The 20,049-nt window shown below is 39.2% G+C and overlaps 1 protein-coding gene across 1 annotated transcript; it reads left to right on the top strand.

The window, feature by feature from the left end:
* Positions 1–297: 297 nt before the first annotated feature.
* LOC140928848 (guanylate-binding protein 7-like) lies at positions 298–18,736 on the top strand. Its single transcript, XM_073378649.1, has 14 exons — positions 298–468; positions 2,358–2,472; positions 2,804–2,947; positions 3,157–3,280; positions 3,512–3,670; positions 9,514–9,671; positions 12,984–13,156; positions 13,766–13,943; positions 14,252–14,513; positions 15,576–15,871; positions 16,471–16,725; positions 17,032–17,154; positions 17,582–17,629; positions 17,988–18,736. The coding sequence occupies exons 2-14, from the start codon at positions 2,464–2,466 to the stop codon at positions 18,627–18,629; spliced, it is 2,571 nt and encodes an 856-aa protein (XP_073234750.1). The 5' UTR covers positions 298–468; positions 2,358–2,463; the 3' UTR covers positions 18,630–18,736.
* Positions 18,737–20,049: the final 1,313 nt, after the last annotated feature.

Here is a 20,049-nt window from a genome sequence, read left to right as displayed (position 1 = left end):
TTCCTGATTTGCTGACTATGCTGAACACCTTTAGCGTACGCTGGAGACCGGCTCGAACAACAGCTGAATTTGCTCAACTACCTGGTAGCATTAAAAGCATTTTATACTTAGTTTACTGTACTTTTGGTAATCGGGCCAAGTCTCTTTGACAAAAATCAGAGTTCTTTTGTATCCATGCGTTTTGATTTAAAACGAGAGGGTTTCAATAAAATTCAAATTCAAATTAATTTCCGTTCCCACAGTTCCCAAAGGACCGACGGTCTGAATTGAAGCGTAAAATTCCTGACAATCCCAGCAGTCTGTTTTTTACCCACCTTTAAGTGATATTCCTTGGTAACTAGTCGCTAATTCTATTGTAGCCTTTGCTCTTAACGACAACAAAGAAACTTGCGCTCATGTGAGCTATTCACATTCGCTATTAAGTCATCTTCAAAAAGATCGCAGCTGCTATAACCTACAGAAACAGAAGTAAGTGTTATCTACTACTGTCGATGATATAACGTCCGAAATTACAGTTACCTTAGTTACCGTATAGTCTATCTGACCGTAATATTTTGCCACCTAGAGTTAATAAACTAGTGTTAGTTTAAGCTGGATTCCAAAATAGACTAGTTAAAGGCTGAAACAAGTCGTATAGAGGGCATTAGCCTAGCGCACTAAGCTTTTCAGAATATAAACATGGACGGAATGTGATCGATAAATTGTTGCAAATTTTCTGCCATTTTGTAATATTTGTGGGAATGTTTCTTTACTTTCAAGAATCTGATTACTGGGACAATACTTTTACTCTCTTTTACTTAAAAGTAATAAGCAGCTCTCCCGAATTGGAAATCATTAACGAATATACTGCAGCCGCATACATGCTTCCAGTTTACTTCCGCCTTTGCCAGTGTGAAACTAAACAAACAACAGCACGCCGCATGAACTAGTGTTCTAGTGAGTAAATAGATGAAGTCGACGATTCGAGGTGTCCTAAGAGTTTTGCCCAGAATGACAGATATGTAGTTAATGTACATTCAAACAAATCCTTTCCAATGATAATGCATGCGGAACAGATTGGATGTAGAATGTTGGATCTGCTTCATTACGCCGTGTTGAATGTTGCGGAATTATTTCGTCCGTTTCGTTTGAATGAGTTCAATGTATTTATCTACTAAACCCCATCTAAATTTGCTTTCGTTTTCGCGTGCGATATTACAAAGGAGCAACATGTGCCCGACTTTGTTAGATGTGGACACGAGCAATAAATCAGCGACGGTAATATGATCAGTTAGTGGTAAATTTCTTTTGAATAGATCAGGGTGTCATGTAACAGATCTCTCTTGAACGCGCTCCCACGTAATCCACGACGCTGACGGCAGGGTTTGTCTTTTTGTTCATTGATTTTAATAATTCTGCACCTAAACGAAATTTAAAAAATTCTTAGGGTCGGTTATTAAACGAAGTCTAACTTAGGCCGCGGTTTAAAAATCATTGGACCTCCAGATCTCTTTTTTTAGTGGATTAATTTGGGAAAATAAGTGCTTTTCCAGTCTAAGCTATAAGTTTTATTGAAAGTGTACACGATAAATGGTGTTTAGATAAATGGTGCTGAGATAAAAGCGTTGGGCTAACTGAAAATGGCTTAGAACACGGTTTTGTTAAACAAGGGCTACACTCCGTTTAAGTAACTGTCCCTTTAGGTTTTAAGGCACTGACGTTCCTTTAAAGCTAGACTCCCTGGCATATTTAGGTAAATAATACAAATTTGAATAAAAGCAGCGTGGAGACACTGGCTACAGTTGAATGATATTTCGCTGAGGACGATTTATTGCAGTTGGTTTTGGTTGGGGGCTATTTCACGAGAGACAAACTCTAGAACAAATTGGCGACAGAAACAGTGCAGTTAGCTCCCAAAACAACTGCAGCTGGTGCATGTTTTATAGCCTGTTCCTGGCGTTCAGATAGTGGGGAGCGGGCGAAAAATTAGGGAGCAGGCGTTCGTACGATTTAACTTGCTCCCCACTATCTAAACGCCTGGAACAGGCTACTTGTTTTAATGACAGAGCTGCAACACTGTTGGAAGGAATCCAGCACCTTTAATACTCATGAGGCGATTATTTATCATAATATAATAACTAGTCAAAAAAATTAAAATTAAGTAATAATAGTTAAAAAAATCATTATAGGACAAGTATTTTTGAGTGAGCCAACTACTTGGTAATTGTACTAAACTGAATACATCCAAGTTCGCACAAGTAGATGGAGATGATACCCCATAACAAGTGCCATTTTCCAACACAATGCTCATTTATCGACATAAGGATACGAAAATTAGTTTTGTATCTGTTATCTTGGTAGCATTTCACTTTCCGCAGATTGACAAGGACCACTCACCAGGACCACTGAAATCGAAGCTAGAGCTAGAAGTTTACCACGTAAATTTCTCTTACCATCCCTTTTACAGGAAAACTTGGCTGAATCATGAATGAGGTGAGTTAATTCTTACTTAAATGCTCAAAGATTTATTCAATCCATCACGTTTTTTTGTTTTTGTTTTTGTTTTGTTTTGTTTTGTTTTTTTGTGGGGGGGGGGGGGAGGGGAGGAGTTTGGCGTAAGCTCTCTCACTCTCTAGCATACGTGATATTTTCACAATTTAAGTAATATTCAATTCTTTAACTATTGAAGTTGCTACAGCAAGTGGAACACGAACAAAAGACAAGTTGCAGTAAATCAAGAGGTCATTAATAAATGTACCCAACGGTACAATACACACAATCTTGCCATCGCAAGCTAATTTGTTTTTTTTTTTTGGCCGTCCAGGAATCGTGGAGACAAAGATTCCAGCAGGAGGACGAAGGAGAAGCCTTAGCTAAAGTACTGGAATGTTGTGCTCTTGAGGCCCAAAAGGATAATAGCTGCAGCAGACAAGATACCAGCTCAAGCCAGCCTTTGGACGAAAACACGGTAAAACAAAACAAAACAAAAAAGGAAAAAAAATAAATAAGTAACAGCAATAACTCACTTAACACAATACGAGATGTTTTCACGACTGTGTTTACCGGCTTTTTCCAGCTAAATTTGCCCCAGTGAAAAAAGTACCATCCTAGCTTGACATAGACCTTTTCAGGCCAACTTGTTAAGATAACGTTTGTTTGTTTGTTGGGTTTGCACAGGGAATCAAAAATGAAGACGACGAGCAGTTAGCAAGGGCTATACAGTTATCTCTTTCCCAAACCCATGCAGGAGAAGAGGGTAGAATAGAATTTGTCCAGCTTCAAAGGAATGCTAACGGAACTGGTAAGTTATATCATTTTAAAGCCTTTTTATTGGTGAACAAGTTTAACGACGACTTTAACTTCAAATAAATCAAAGCCAAGATAATCTTTAGATAATATAGCCCATGCACAGCGTCTTCCAATGTCAATGAATGCCTGTCCTTAAAGGAATATAATATATATATATTTTTCCGAACAGTTTTTTAAACTTGAAATTTGTATTGCGCTTAGCTAGTTTCTCTTTTTCTGGTAGGAATTCTAACTCAAGGGGAGAGAAAAATGGCAATTCCACTTTGCTTGCCAAACAACTGGGAGTGGAATCCTATAACAAGAAAATGTATTAAGAAAGGAGACAGGCGGTCGTCCCTTTATGTGGTGGAAGATGCAGTAGTGCAGCTTAGACAGATTAAAGGTACATAAATGACTCTGAGAAATGCCTAATTGAACCGGACTCTAATGCTTAATGAGGACTCTACAACAGAATAAGAGATATATGAGATACTTTTCAATGTGACTGAACCCAAGTTATTTCCTATGTTCTCTTCTTGTCCGAGACTGTATATGTTGGCTAAATTTTAACATCGGTGTAAAGTTTATTTTCCTTTGATTTGTGCGCATTTTAATACAAATTTTGAAGCAAATCCAAAAAAAATCCATTTTTTCGTTCAGTGAAAATTAGGGACAAGATTTAAAAAGGAAAATTAAGCAAAATTAAAACTACATCTGATTCATATCTTTGCAGCACCGCAAAAATGGAATAATTAACAATTATTCCTCGAGCTCGAATGGGGTCTGAGTCAATAGCCCATGAGGTCGCGTTTGTGGTCACATAGCGATAATAAAATTAATTGCCCAAAGGGAAGAAATACCTAAACCCCTCCGTCTTTTTTTAAACATTGAAGACTGACATAAAGAGTGAACGGTTTCAAACATGTTACCCTTTTAAAAATAAGTCTAAAATAATTGCATTTATTTGTATTTAACTCTAGCCGAAGGGGGGGGGGAGGACTGGCACTAGTTTATTTCTTTGTCATGCGCTCTACGCAGTTCTTTCGCCATGTGCTTCAACAGACCGTTACTTCACTGAACTCACGTTTATTTTCCTGAATCGTTTTCTTATGGTGCATTGTTGTCGATGTTTACACTATGGCGACTAGAAAGAGCAGCAGGAGCACAAAACCTCCGAAAAAACTACAAGATTTCGTCGCGGATGACCTGGCGGCAGAATCGGCAACACCTCAACAGATGAGCGAAGCAGTCAAACGCGAACTGAGTCAGGTTGAGTCTTTGATAAAAGACCTTACTCCAACCAGTTTTAAAACAGAACAACCCACTGTAAACGAAACAGCGATCGAAGATCTTCGAAACCGCAATTTACAGCTTGAACTGGATCTTACACGCACCAAACTCGAGTTGTTGAAGCTACAGCGAGAGTCCAAGCAACCAAGTGCGCCCAAGATGGCCACGGCGACCGCAACAACAACACCTGATAGTCATTCTGTCGCAAAACCAACCTTGAAAAGTCTCCAGCAAGACCCAGTTGTTCAATCCGAGCTTAAATCTCTCATGGATTCCTTAGGAGACTCCATCTTACTGGGTTTAACCGCAGAGGAACAAGACCCAGCACAACCGCTGTTAGAGCCCTCTACTTCGCGAGGTAAACATCCTCTACTTATCCCTGATTTCATTAGCTGCCTTCCCTTAGTACTACAGGAGGATAAGGAGACCGTGCTTGGAACCTCTGGTGATGCTAGAATTGTATTAAAAACCGCTCAAGACAAGAAACTGCCTCTTGACAAAATCTCATTCCCACAATGGTCAGCGGCTAACTTTCGTATTATGCATACTCTCATGTCAGATGGGTCTCTATCGTCCACCCAAGACATCCTTCATTACATTATGCACAGTTCAAAGATATCTGAGCTAGCCAAGTGTTACCCCTTACCGAAAGTGATGCAATATGATGATTTGTACCGCAGAATGGAGTTTTCGACAAACTGTAAATGGGGTACTGACAGCCAGTTCATCTCCCACCAAACACTCCACAGACCAGATCCAACTCCCACACCGCCGCGGCTATCTCCTCGCAAAACGTCCCGCCCAGTCCTAAACCCAGCAACAGGAAAGCAAGTTTGCTATGATTACCAACGGCGTGAAGGGTGCCGCTTTGCCTCTTCATGTAAATATGATCATGTTTGCATCAAACCTCAGTGCTTGGGAACCCACCCCCAATGGCAGCACCAGTCTGCTACTGCTCAAGACCCCCAATACTGAACCCACACTCAACTGCAGAGCTCCCTCCAAATAGTATTTTGACTACGGAACTAGCAGGAGATGTCTCGACCACATTGTTAAACGCAGGGACTAATCCCGTCTTAAGGACACCACTTCCCGCAGAGTGTGGGGAAAGTTTACCCATTCATGCAGGGCCCTTTTCAGAATTTAAGCAGCAGCCCCAAGCAGCCCAGGTCTTCACAGACTTAGTTTTTGAGACCTGGGCAACAGAGCTAACCAATGACCCGGACTCGGAATTTATCTTGGATGGTGTTAAAAATGGATTTCAGCTCCTCTCGCCTGATTTAATGGTTTCACATGCTTTTACACAAAACAATAAGTCTGCTCTGCGACCTGGAGCTAAAGATCAAATTGAAGCGCAATTAATCAAAGGTCTCCAAGAAGACCACTTTGCTATCGCAGTCAAGACCAACATGCCAATTATCATTAATGCCCTTGGAGCCGTACCAAAAAAGGACTCCAATGAATTACGAATGATCATGGATTGTAGCCGACCCTTAACGATGAATGCTAACTCATATATGGATTTAGAACACTACAAGTATGATACCGTTGATGATGCAGCAAATCTCTGTCAACCTGGTTGTTGGTTGGCAAAAGTTGACTTAAAACATGCCTACAGAAGCGTTGGAACACACCCCGATAGCTGGCGAGTTACAGGAATGTCGTGGCGCTTCAACGACTCAAAACACCCCATCTACCTCTATGATAAGCGTCTACCATTTGGAGCCAGGGCCTCACCAATGGTTTTTCACCGCCTCACACAAGGGATCTGTCGTATGATGGCCCGGAGAGGGTATACTGTGCTGGCATATCTTGATGACTTCCTTATCATCGAACCAACCCAACTTCAGTGCAAAGTAGCTTTTGACACCCTGTTAAACTTACTAGAGTCTCTTGGCTTCACTATCAACTGGAGCAAAGTTGTCTACCCTACCCAGTGCCTGATTTTTCTTGGAGTTGAAATCGACACTGTTCAGTGTGAACTCCGCCTCTCAGACGATCGTGTGTCAGAGTTGTTATCCCTTCTCAAGGAAACAAGCTATAAAAGCAAATGTACCAAGCTTCACCTCCAACGACTCCTTGGCAAGCTTAATTGGGCAGCACGTGTTGTTCGAGGGGGCCGCACATTTCTCAGACGGCTTATCACCTTGGCAAACTCGGTTAAACGTCCGCACCATCGCGTCTATCTTAACCTAAATGCGAGAGCTGACCTCATGTGGTGGACCCGCCTCCTGCCTGCACACAACTGTAAAACTTTGTTCCCCTCAGCCATCCCTGAACTTCCTACAGCAGTGCTTACTGATGCCTCCCTGTCTGGCGGGAGGTGCCTATGGGCACCAGACTGGATGTACGTCAACTGGGCCTTGGACTACCCATCTCTATGCTCTCTCCATATCAATTACAAGGAGACATTTACCATTGTTTTAGCTGCACACCGTTGGGCACCTTTCTGGTCAGGTCATCGAGTAGTCGTCAAAACAGACAGTCAGGTGGCTGCAGCCATTCTGAACAAAGGCTCAACCTGTTGCCCGGTGATCATGGACTGGATTCGTTCTCTGTTTTGGCTTAAGGAGTATTAAAACTTCAGTTTGTTCGTCAAGCACATTCCAGGAGCAACCAACACTCTAGCAGATAGTATTTCACGCCTTAATGATGTGCACTACTGGCCAACGTTCCAAGCATGGCTCTCCAAATCCTCTAGATCAAATGACTTCGAATCTCACATGTCGCCATTGTCTCTTGCTCTCCTTAGATCCAAGGGATCAGCAGCAACTTGACCGTGAAGTCACCAATTTCCGGCGTCAATCATATGCACCTACTACCAAGTCCACCTACATGTGTCAAATGCGTTCATATCTCTCCTTTTGTGTATACTACGGCTACCAACCTCTCCCAGCAGCAGCATTAACCCTTAATCGCTATGCAGCTTTTCTAGCAAGGTCACTCTCAGCATCCTCCATCCCAGCCTATTTAAATGCGATTCGCATTCTACACCTTGAACATGGTCTGTCTGACCCAACAAAAAAAACAATTTTCAATTGGCATCTACACTTCGAGGAATCAAGCGTGTAAAAGGTTTAACAGTGTCCCAAAAGAAGCCGATTACACCCCAGATCCTATTAGCCTTCAAGAGTCATTTACATTTGGACAGCCCTTTACATGCAACCTTCTGGGCAGTTTGCCTCGTAGCGTTCTTTGGCCTCCTTCGTAAGGCGAATTTGCTATGCAAAGGATCAACAAAGTTTGACCCATCCAAACACCTGCGTCGAGGAGATATCCTCTTCTTCAATGACTGGGCCATCATTATCAATCGATGGTCGAAGACCATCCAATTTAGACAGCGCATTTTAACTGTTCCGTTACCTCGCATTGCTCCACATCCACTCTGCCCTTACACCGCTCTCAGACATGCCTTTGGCTTGGTACCAGCACCTTTATCGGGCCCAGCCTTTATCATCCCAGCATCCACGGAGGGGGGCCTGACTCCTCTGACTTATGGAAAGTTTGACTGCCTTCTAAAACTAGTCGCAGCCAAGACGAACTTGGACCCGTCTCAAGTTAGTGGACATAGTTTTCGCTCGGGCGGGGCCACTCTGGCTTTTCAAGCTCAAATCCCTGCAGAACTGATTAAGCGTTTAGGAGACTGGCAGTCAGATGCTTATAGGTCTTATATCCACATCCCAGTTAAAGACAGAATGCTAGCAGTTAAGCGTCTCGCTTCGTTTGTTTAGATTTTTCCCTTATGGAGACTTTTGTCTGGGGTTAGGTCGTGCCTCCCTTGGACAAATGTTATTAAATGGAAGGGTTCACTTCGGAGCCCTTCCCTGTTTACCCCAGACTTGATTGTTGTCGTTTTATCTATTTACATTCGTAGAGAGTTAAGTCTAAAATAATTGCATTTATTTGTATTTAACTCTAGCCGAAGGGGGGGGGGGAGGACTGGCACTAGTTTATTTCTTTGTCATGCGCTCTACGCAGTTCTTTCGCCATGTGCTTCAACAGACCGTTACTTCACTGCCCTCCCTTCCCCCCCCTTTTTCTTTTTTTTTTTGTTGTTTTCACGTTTTTCCATGTATTCCTGTTTTGTACATTTGCTGTATCTTGACCGTCTCAGTTGGGCAAATGTTATTAAATGGAAGGGTTCACTTCGGAGCCCTTCCCTGTTTACCCCAGACTTGATTGTTGTAGTTTTATCTATTTACATTCGTAGAGAGTTAAATCTAAAGTAAAGCAAATTCTAGCCTAAATTCTTACTCAGAAGTTAAAATTACGGGTCTACTATAATGGTTGCAGCGACTTCATAAGAAAAGAATCCTTGAACACTGATTTAAAGGTCATTTGGGAGTGTTTCAAGGTGCTTTTGAATTTATTTAACGTAGAAACCTGAAAACGTTCACAAAAGGTTCAAGAACTTGCTTAATTTTCGAATTTTGAGGTCAGTTTTCCCGTTGGATCGGGCACCGGTGAAGACGAACACAGCACGTTTTCTACTGCTTAGTAGATTTCACTTTCTCGTGATTGAGCCCCTTTGGGTTTTTATTAACCCATAGAACCTACCTCGGGGACTTCCATGGGTAATACGTTTGTTCTTTGTGACGTGTCCATGGAAATGTTTCCCGAAGAAATCGTTCACACACAAGAAGTTTCTTCCCCATCGGCAACGGCTATTTTCCCATGGGTAGTAGAATTGATCGTGTGTCCACACCTAATACAACCAGCTAGTGACTTTGCATTGAAATTTCCCATGCTTTAAGATTAATTTAAGAAAATGGAAATTCATTTAAATCACTATTGAATGCATTTATTGCTGCGATAAAAATACTGAACAATTGGAGTAACTTTGTGTTTGGTATGAATCTGACTTTGTATTGGTTGTGTAAGGTACCAATTCTTAAAAATAAGGTGTCTTTCATAGTATAAGCTGACTAATGTAATGTCTGGTTTATGACTTCTTAGGTCCAGTGTGTGTTGTATCCATTGCTGGCACATACAGAAAAGGGAAGTCATTCGTTTTAAGCCAAGCATTTGATCAGCCGGGCGTCTTCCCCCTGGGGCATTTCATGGAAGCTGAAACTATGGGGATCTGGTTATGGGTTGTACCTGGAAAGTATAAGGTTTGGAATTCAAAAGATGGTAAACGATAATTATTCCTCGGAAAATGCAGTTACCTTTTTTCAAATATTACGAGAGACTGGAAGAGACTGGAAGTCTTGGGGGTGGTGTTTTCTTTTTCTTTTTCAAGGAAGGCTAATGTAGCGGTAATGAACTTTGCCTTTGACATGGGCAAGTTAATTCGGGAAACACTTTATGGCCTGCAAATAGCTATATAATGCTAATCTAGGCAGGACAAGACTTTAAATAAAGACGTTATTAAATTAAACAAGAAAAAAGAAAAGAAAAGAAACACCTTACATATAAATTCAAGTACAGGGGATTTTGATATTTGAAATAGACTGAAATTACAACTGGAGGTATATACAACATATCAGTTGAACTTCATAAAATATTCTATGACATAATTAACATTCAAATAATTACCTTCATTACCTAGAAAATTAAGGGGTTACGAAAATTAGATATGTTTAGAGTCTTAACAGAAAGTGGAATAGAATTCCAAATAGACACAGCAATTCTAGAAAAATAATTTTTCATTTTTTCTGTTCTAGAGAATTTGACAGAGAAACATTCTTTTGCAGATAATCGTGTATTATAATGATGTTTTGTAATGATTTTCGCAATCTTATCGAGACTTTTAGGAGCTGTCTTAGCATGAACGTCATACATTAAATAGCTTAACTGTTGAAAGAACAAAGACTTCAAAGGAAGGCTGTTTGATTCAATAAAAAAAGGGATTGCATGGTCTCTGGGTTTAGAAAAATAGATATTTAATCAAACGCAGTGCACGTTTTTGCAGAACAAGTAACTTATTGAGGTAGGTCTGTGGACAGTTGCCCCATGCACAGATACCATAATCTAAATAAGGAGAAATACATAAGTGCATGATATAACCGATCTACTAATTTTGTGACAGATAAAGCCAATATGATGCTTCCATGATAGTTCAGAATCAATAATTATACCCAAACATTTAACAAAGTCCTTCATCTCTAGAATTACTCGGGTATTTAAAGTTGGATTAAAAATCTTAATTTGAGGAATGAAAGGTATTCTTTTTCGGCGCGGACGAAAAATGACGTAATTAGACTTTTTGACGTTGAGCGTTAGTTTGTTAGCATTAAGCCATTCACTTACCTTCTCAAGCTCATTGTTGACAGTTAGTTCAAGAGTACGGAAGTTGTCATTTGCATAGGTTAGACTTGTATCATCTGCGAATAAATAAAAAGGAAATTCCTTGGAATATTTATGGATGTCATTAATATATAACAAAAAATAGCAAGGGTCCAAGTAAAGGGTTGAGACACTTCACATACGATCGTTTTAGTCTCAGATATGCATTTGTCTATTTCAATCGAGTGTCGGCGATCTGAAAGAAATGATCTAAACCGAGAATTTATAATTCCTCTTATTCCATAGTGTTCAAGTTTTGTCAAAAGAATCTCATGGTTAACAGTATCAAATGCTTTCTTAAGTCTTAGATCTGTAAAATTTCCACATGAGTAATCTCTGTCGTCCATATTACAATACATGGTGTTCACAATCTCAAGAATCGCGTGCTGGGTACTATGTTTATTGCGAAAGCTAATATTACAAATCGTAAAGAATATCATTCTTGTCTATAAATTTTATCAGTACAATATAAAAGTTTCTCAAATAAACGATTATAAATTGATAACAAAGAAATTGGCCGATAGTTTTCAGTTAACGTCTTTACCCTTATATTACACTGGAATTACTTTTGCATATTTAAGTTTTGCAGGGTAAACCCCAGTTAGTACAGAATGGTTGGAAATGTCGGTTAATGGTATGGATTTGACTGATTTAGCAAGTTTTAACAGTTTAACAGGGGTACAATAAAGCCCCAGGGCTTTATTGTATGGCAACAAGCTAATTTCTGTTTCAATTTCTTGCGGTATAATTGGCATTACAACTTCTCGCCGATTTAAGAGTGTACCCCAAATTTTGGGGTCATCAAGTATTCATATATTCGAAATAAATACTGTTCTGTAAAGGTGGATCAAGATAATCAGAAATAGTAGTGTTTGCTTCAAGAATATCGGTTGCAAGTTGATGCCCTATTGATGAGAAGTATTTGTCGAGTGTGTTACCAATCGTTTTAGGATCATCTGATAAAACGCCATGCCCATTAGAACCAATGAAGTTAATTCTTGCACTTAAAAATGTACTGGACAAAATCCCCGTGTAAAACTGTAAACAAAGTTCCTACTAAGTGACGTTTTTAATTTACAAAAAGTTCCTTTTTTCATTTTTATCCAACCGATTTGGTAATTACTAAAACAACTATCCCCCTCAGGGTTGGTGAACAGCGCTAGGTATGTAACCGGAAGCTTCGCGCCTTGGTATATTTGCACCACTATTCACCTCCCCTTCGGGGATAGTTGTATACAATTCGGGGTTTTCCTGAAACAACATTGAAGAGCGGATGACGAGAAACGGTCATATATATTTTTTCAAGAATGAGATTTAAAAAAAGTACCTTTCTGATGTGTCTCAACACGTTTTTTTCGAAAAAGTGGCACCACACCAACTTTCTTCAATAGCAGTTATTTAATCAAAGGCTAATAGGGTTTTAGGGTTGGTTAAGAGGACTTGTAGGGACTTAAAGGATATTGATACCATGAATACACTTTATTGTAGTCTTGTGAGACCTCTATTAAAATATTCATGCCAAACTTGGAAATCTCATACTAAACGTAACATTGATAAATTGGAGGCTGTTGAGCGAAGAGCTACCAGATGGATCACTAGGTCTCATGATGATTATGATACTAGACTATCTAAGCTAAAATTGTTGTCATTATCTAATGGGAGGTTCAGTAGAGATACTTTATTTTTTTTAAATGTAATTAATGGACATTATGATATTGACATTTCAAATAAGCTCATATTTTGTAAGGAAAGAAATACAGGTTATAACTTGAGGAAAAATGACTCACAGGACCTTGTTGCAAATTTTAGTAGAACTGATGGTTTTACATATAGTTTTTTTTAAACATATTGTAAATGAATGGAATGGTTTACCCAATCATATTAGAGAATCAAACAGTATTGCAAGGATAACTAGAACATTTATACCTCTATTTGTATATATGTTTCGTATGTTTTAATTATTGGGGACATCCCTAGTATGGCGCATTGGCGCCCTTGGTTGTCTCCTGCTCCACAACTCTTTTTTTCTTATAGTAGTGTTAGCTTATTTCATTTCATTATTTGCTTGTAATGTAGTGGAGTGAATCTGTAATAAATAATAAATAAATTGTTGATTTGTGTTGTACTGTTAAACTCAGAATTCAAATGGCCAGGAGTTTACAGTGGTTTTACTGGACTCTGAAGGAATTGACGCGTCAGATGGTAAAGGTTTGGATGATCACCAGATTTTTACCTTAACTGTTCTATTGGCTTCTGTGCTAATATACAATTCTCAAGGAGTACCCACAAGACACGATGTAGAAGGACTGGAGTATCCTTATAACAAATAACAAAGCGAGCAAGATAGATAACTATGAAGAACCATGTTCTTTTTTATTGTTAAAGTACAATCGACTTAAACAAGTTATTATAAGTCACTGCATATTCTTTATCAGTGCTATATAAATACGTCACTTTTACTTTTAATGAGCTTGTATTTATAGAATATGTATACAATATTTTCTTTTCACTTGATAGTAACGGTCTAGAAAGTCGAAACGTCGTAATGTTTTTGAAGCTCCTTAAAATGATTTCAAGTAATATCGTATCGCGTTTTTTTTATAATCAAATAATGGTAATTATAATCATAATGATCATTATAATATAATCGTAATGGTTACCATTGCCGTAATCGTCATCGCAATGGTAATTGTAATCATAATAATAGTACTAATCTGAATGAAACGTAACAGGGTAAAAATTCTTTACGCAAGAGACGGACAGGTTGGCAATTTATGATTTATTAGCATGAACCAGATTACGAGTCGTGAGAAATACTAACTATGGGCCACGCCTGCACCAATAAAAATAAATGAACAAAAAAAAAACAAAAACAAAAACAAAAAGAAGGATTTTCCTGCACATCCTTGACAATGCAAAGCTTTATTGTTAAACTTGCTCAGAGAATTCTCATTCGATCAAATTCTGGTAAAGATTCTAAAGTGAAGGACACCGAATTCTTTCACAAGACATTCCCATACTTCATCTGGTTACTAAGAGATGTGACGAAATCCATTCCTACCGACTGCAAGGACATAAGAGACTATTTCTTAAAAAAGGTAAACAAAAAAATACTTACAAGGAAAGGTAGTTACATGTATAGATAACTGTAAGTATTACAGTTGTGTATAAGATCAAGCAAGACTGTTTGTGGCATTAAAATCTAAAAAAAAGGTTAAAAGTGATCGAATCACTCGAGTTGTCGAAGAGGAAATAACCCTGGAATCTTTAGTTACTTACTGAGCGTATAAAAGCTTCTTGCCTCAAAGAAGCATATAATTGACTCTTTTTTACGAAAATATTCCTTGATAGCCTCATTTTATGCCTTTAGATGTATCGTTGATTTATCCTTCCCTTTCTGTACTAGGTCTTCCAAGAGCAGACATCCTCCTTCCCTGGTGATAGAAGCAAACAAGTCTCAGAAAGCATATTGCGTTTGTTTCCTGGATTTGATGCGTTCATGCTGCCACCTCCCACAGTTGATAGCGAGTTGATGAAAAGACTAACAGAGGAGAAAGATCGGGTGAACCCTTTATTCTGGAGCGCTTTAGACAAGTTTAAGCCCTTAATCAGAAAAAACTTGGCTCCTAAACACAGTTACAATCATGGGGAATATGTCACAGGAGAAGGTAACGTTATTAGAAATCAATTGAAAGTGAAGTTGGCGATATTTCCAAAAATGCTCGCGACAAGGAAAACGGCGATTGAGAACAAATCGCCGAAGGTAAATGAGATTGCAAAGGCGCCCCATAAAAAATGGCTATTTTGACAAGATAGCGAATTATGCGAAAATTCAAAGAGATAGCATAAGAGACCCCACTAAGTGAAAATTTTCGAGGAAAACGGCAAACTTGGCCAAAAGGGAGAATTCACACAAATAGATGGCGAAAGGGACCCGTTGAAAGTGGCGATTTTAAAGGAAATAGCGAATTTAGTGAAGATTCGCCAGAGGTTGACGAAAATTTAAATTAGATGGTATCATGGGCCCTTTGGGAAGTGTTGATTTTGACCGAAAAATGTTCGCAAAGATTTGCCAACAGCAACTTTGATTAAAAATGGCCATTTTAACAAAAAGGCGAATTTAGCCAAAGGTTGTGGAAAATTCTAATAAGATGGCAAAAGACGCCTCTGGGTAAATGTCGATTATGAGGATAATAGAGAATTTGGAGCAAATGGTGAGTATGGCAAAGATTTGCCAAAGGTTTGTCATGAATTAAAAGAGATGGAAAAAGGGGGTCCCATGTAAAGTGGCGATTTTAATGAAAGTAGCAGAATTGGGCAATGGCGAATTTGGCATAGGGTAGCTAAAATTCAAATGAGATAACCAAAGGTGCGCCTTGGGAAGTGGCGATTTTGACCGGAAAATGGCGAATTTTGCAAAGATTTGCTGACGGCCTGGTGAGAATTTAAATTAGATGGCAAAAGCGGCCTCTTGGAAAATGGTGATTTCGACGAAAATGGCAAAAATAGAGAACTTGGCTAAAGTGGAGATTGGCGAAAATTCACCAAACGTTTGCGCAAATGGAATGGGAAATGGCGAATTTGGTTTAAATGGTGAATATTGCAAAAGATCGCCAAAGTTGGCGAAAATTGAAATTAGATGGCAAAAGGTTAAGAATACAGTTGTGTGGTCATCTCTGCGTTTAGCCATTTGCGGTAAACATGATGAACTCTATAAGGTTTCATTATAGGTCTCGCTGCCTTGGTTAATTACTATGTCAAGGCCATAAACACCCCTGGAGCTATTCCCAATGTGCAGAGAGCCTGGGACCAGTTTGTTGAAACAAAGTGTTCTGATGCAATTAAAAACGCTGTGGCAACGTACGACGCACTCCTGAAGGCACAGCTCTCGGGCGAACTGCCTTGTGATAGTACCAGGATTCGTATGTGCCACGACGTCGCATTTCAAGAGAGTGAGGATCAATTTATGGCCGACATCGTGAGCATATCTTCTAACACAGTGGAAATGAAAAGGCGGGAACTCAAGGTGCGTCGACATTGGGAAATTTGCACGAAAATGTATATTTACTAGCTACCAGATCGTAAAGCCGTCAGGGTTTTCCGTTCTTGTCGGAATTAGGGCTTTTGTTATTTATACCTCGCTGGGATTACTAAATGAAAGTATGAAAGGAAAAGTGAAGAGGATTCTGGTTATAATAGTGAAATGACGCCATCATGCAACTAGCGTATTGCCTTAAAATACAGTATGATGAATTATATATATCTATTACATGCAGCTAAATTACGGACTGCCTCTCATTCCTCGCGCACGGAGTTTGCTTCCGACTCTAAATTTCCTTGTTATATATCGCGATCCAGGGAGTCTTCGATGTTGACCAATATGGTTGGCCGCGAGCTTGGATTTCTTTAAATGCTCAGATTTGAATGAAGGTTAGCGCCAAATAAATCTCAGCTGTAATAAGCGCAATTGTTGATGTTGAATTTCGATAAACTGCACAGACTTCTGTATCAATATTTTGGCAGCGTCAAAGACATGTTATATATCCCATCAGCTCTTGACAAACCAACCTGCCCACAAAAGTTCGCGAAAAAAATGTAATCTATTTATTCACAATTTAACACCAGGAATCCATGGACGAGAGATTACTCTCCTGGCACTACGAAAATGAAGCAAGAACAAAAGAATCCTGCAAGGAACTCCTTTTTCGACTTAAGAAGCTTCACTTGGATCCTGTTCTGAAGAAACTCCAAGGGCGGGAAGGAGCCAAAGTTTCTTTCGAGGACATGATTAACGCGTACGATAAAATTAAAGATGACTATGGAAAGTTGGCAAAAGGCGCTGAAGATGTTATCGCTGCAGTTTTCTTCGAGTACCATCGAGTAAGAAAGCCTTCTCTCATGTTGCTGTCCTATGTCCCTTTCTAGGAACGTATTATTATTATTATTATTATCATAATCATCATCAGCATTTTTCTTGTTTTTAGATTACACTTTTGTACTGGAATTTTAAAATCAATTTCTTGTCATTCTTGTAATATGAAAAAAAAGGAACGTCCAGTATTTACGGTTTGACTGGATAATTCGCTAAGTTATAATACTTAGTTTTTAATGTATATTAAGAGCGGGCATCTTAGAGGAAGTCAGTGGTTTTCAATCTTATTGTAAAGTTATCTTTATGTTTTCAAGGAACTGATTCAAGAAAAACAGCAGTATCTTGGATTGCTAAAACAGCTTAAGGACTTTGACGAAAATCTTGCTCGTGAGTTGACTGCAAAAGCTTATCAAGAGCAGGAGAGGAAAAGACTACAAGTAAGAAGGCTAGAAAATTAATGTAAAAATGCGTCACAATTAATTAGTGAGACTAATCTAGATGGCTGATCACTGTAAGGCTCGTTTTGATTGTTATACTGAATGTCGTATTCCAATGTGTCCATGGGTTAGGGTTATATCCGATTTAAAACCTAAAGCTGTGGTAAGATCCGAAGATAATGGAACTTAAAGGGATATAATCTTTACAAAAGGCATGAAATTCTGCAAAAAAGGAATACAACGACTGCATTTCAAACTCTATAAGCATTTGATAGTGCTGGGTCGGGTGGTGGTTTGGAATTAAGAAGCTTTTGCGAGCAGTAAAATGACTTTAGGGTAAGTTTAGTTATTTTTTATCCGTAAGCCAGACTCGATGTGAAACGATGTAAGTAAACTTTAGCTGACGATGTCTTGTCTTCTTTCACAGGAACAGCAGTCACGATTGCAGCAGGAAAATCGCGAACAAAAGAAAGAGGTAACAATAAAGAATGGCACATGGAGCCCAAAAGGCGTTTTAATGAGTCTCCAAAGTGCTTTGCTCTGGTTTAAACTCACATTTCACATGTGTTGAATTTCATTCAGCAATTAAATGCATGTGTCTTTCGACCTGTTACCCTGTTCCGGGCGGCGCTGTAAAATTTTACATGTTTGTCATGTGCGTCCAACTTAGCGTGCGGAATCGAATGCACAGCTCTCAATTTCATGGTACTTGTGATATGATTAGCTCTTTTATATGACTCGTTTTAGTTTTTGCTTGTGTCAATCTTCTTGTTTTCTTTATAGATTCAGTATGATATGGCTCCAAATTAAGCTGTCAATATTTGATTCAACAGATGGAGATATTGATAAAAAACCTGGATGAAGAAAAGAAAAGATTCAGTGAACAGATGAAAAGTGAAAGGACTGCACAACAAGAGCAAATTGAGAACATGATGGATGCAAATATGAAGCAAGCTCAGGAGGATAGAAAGATTTTCATTGAAGAAAACGAAGCTCTGAAAGATAATTTAAGGGAAATACAAAAAAGCAACGAGGAAAATGCGAAATTGATCAAGCAGCTTTCCGACTTAGCCGCTGAAAAAGAAGAGGAAATGCGGAAACTTCGCGAAGACATGCAAAGGAAAGCAGAGGACAGGGAAGCGGAAATTCAGAGGTTAAATGACAAGCATGATAAAGAGATGAGAGCCATTCGTGAAAACATGGAAAAAGAAAAGGTCAAAACCGGCTGTGGTGGTACAGGATTAACAGCACGCGCCACAACAGCAAGGAAACGAGATGAGAAGATTCGGCAAACGTACGAAGATCAGGAAGAGGTTGAAAAACCTGGTTTCTTTCGAAAGGTTCTTCAGTTCGTAGGTCACATCGCTCCCGCAGTTGGCGCCGTGGTATCTGCAGTTGCCCCCACCCTTGCGCCAATTGCTGGAACAGTCGCTACGGGTGTAACTGCTGTGGCCGAAATTTGTAGCATCATGTAAACAAAATATATTTTGTGTTTTATTGGCTTTTACTAAAACCTCATGTTAGTGAATGGTGTTTCCATTTAATCACGCTCAAATAAAGTCAAATTACTTACATAGACGAAGTCTGTCCTGGTCGTTTCTCTCTGTTGTGCAAATCTCAAACTGGTAACGAGCTATCTCTTTATGTCGCAGGCACCGTCGCTAAAAACGCACAAACGTCATCTCAATACAATAACTAACAAATTCGTGTGCTTAGCGCTCTCACAAGGCTGATTGGAATAGAAAAACGCAGAAGGCATTACCAAACGAATGCCTTAAATAAGCCATTTCCATGTTTCTCGAACCCTTTTTTTTTAAAGTAAGTGCTTGATCTTTGAAATCAAATTAGTGGAGATCACAAAAAAAACCATTTTCCAATGAAGGGCCGCTGTTTTTCGTATTGTGGCGACAAAGGAACTTAGATACTGGGCTTTGCGCGTACATAGTTATTGTTTCGCTTAAAATCCACTACCTTTCAGACTTTCTCTTTACCGTCCTCGCTTCCGTCAAATTTTATCTGAGAAACAAAATACATGTCTAATACATGTGCGGGTTTTCGAATAATCCCACGGAGCCAAGAGCCATATTATGGCTCTTGACGGAGCCTATGAAAGGCACTACTCAGACGATTCAATCGCACTGTATATAAGAGCCTCGATCTCAGTGACCTTCACGGGGGAATGATAACATATAAATTATATAATACTTTTGTAATAATAGTAAATAAATTACGATAACAATGAACCTTTTGGACATTCCCATTCGTGACGTCATCAAAATTCGAAACTAAATAATTGCCGATGCCCATGAGTTTTACCAAAATGATGAAGTGGTAAAACAATTTGTTATACAAATTTCCATTTTCGACCGAATGGCTCTTCGCCTAAAGATACGGTGAGGTTGAATTTCTGACCTTTTATGTCACCCGACATTTCCACGGCAGCCGAGTGAGCTGTCATGTAGGTTATATATAGGTTAGCTGTCATGTAGTTACATACTTGGTGAGATTTTGCCATCTGAACAGTCTTTTTATAGAAAAATTATTACTTTAATGTTTATGAATTCCTTGAGCGATGAATAGCCTTAATAGCACGACTCAGTGAGAGATTCGGTAGGCCTCAGGTCTTCATGTTCGTGCATATCCGGATAGACACCAACACAAACTTCTCTCAAATTTGGGTACATCGTTTCCCGAATATCTCGCATATGAAAAATTGCACTGGCCTGAATCTCAGCTTGGATATTTACATATTTAACTTCTTATGAAAGGTTTTTATTTTTAATAGCGTGACCGTGAAAAGCAGCAATTTCTTTTGATTCAAATTCGTAAGCGGTCATACTAGCTGTGTAGGTTCCCCGAGCTTTTGTCTCTTTCAGTTTCTAGGAGTTGGGAAAG

The sequence above is a fragment of the Porites lutea genome, chromosome 2 (assembly GCF_958299795.1).
Source record: "Porites lutea chromosome 2, jaPorLute2.1, whole genome shotgun sequence".
NCBI classification, from domain to species: domain Eukaryota; kingdom Metazoa; phylum Cnidaria; class Anthozoa; order Scleractinia; family Poritidae; genus Porites; species Porites lutea.
The sequence above is the reverse complement of the archived record's forward strand: the minus strand, read 5'-3'. Positions and strand labels throughout refer to the sequence as shown.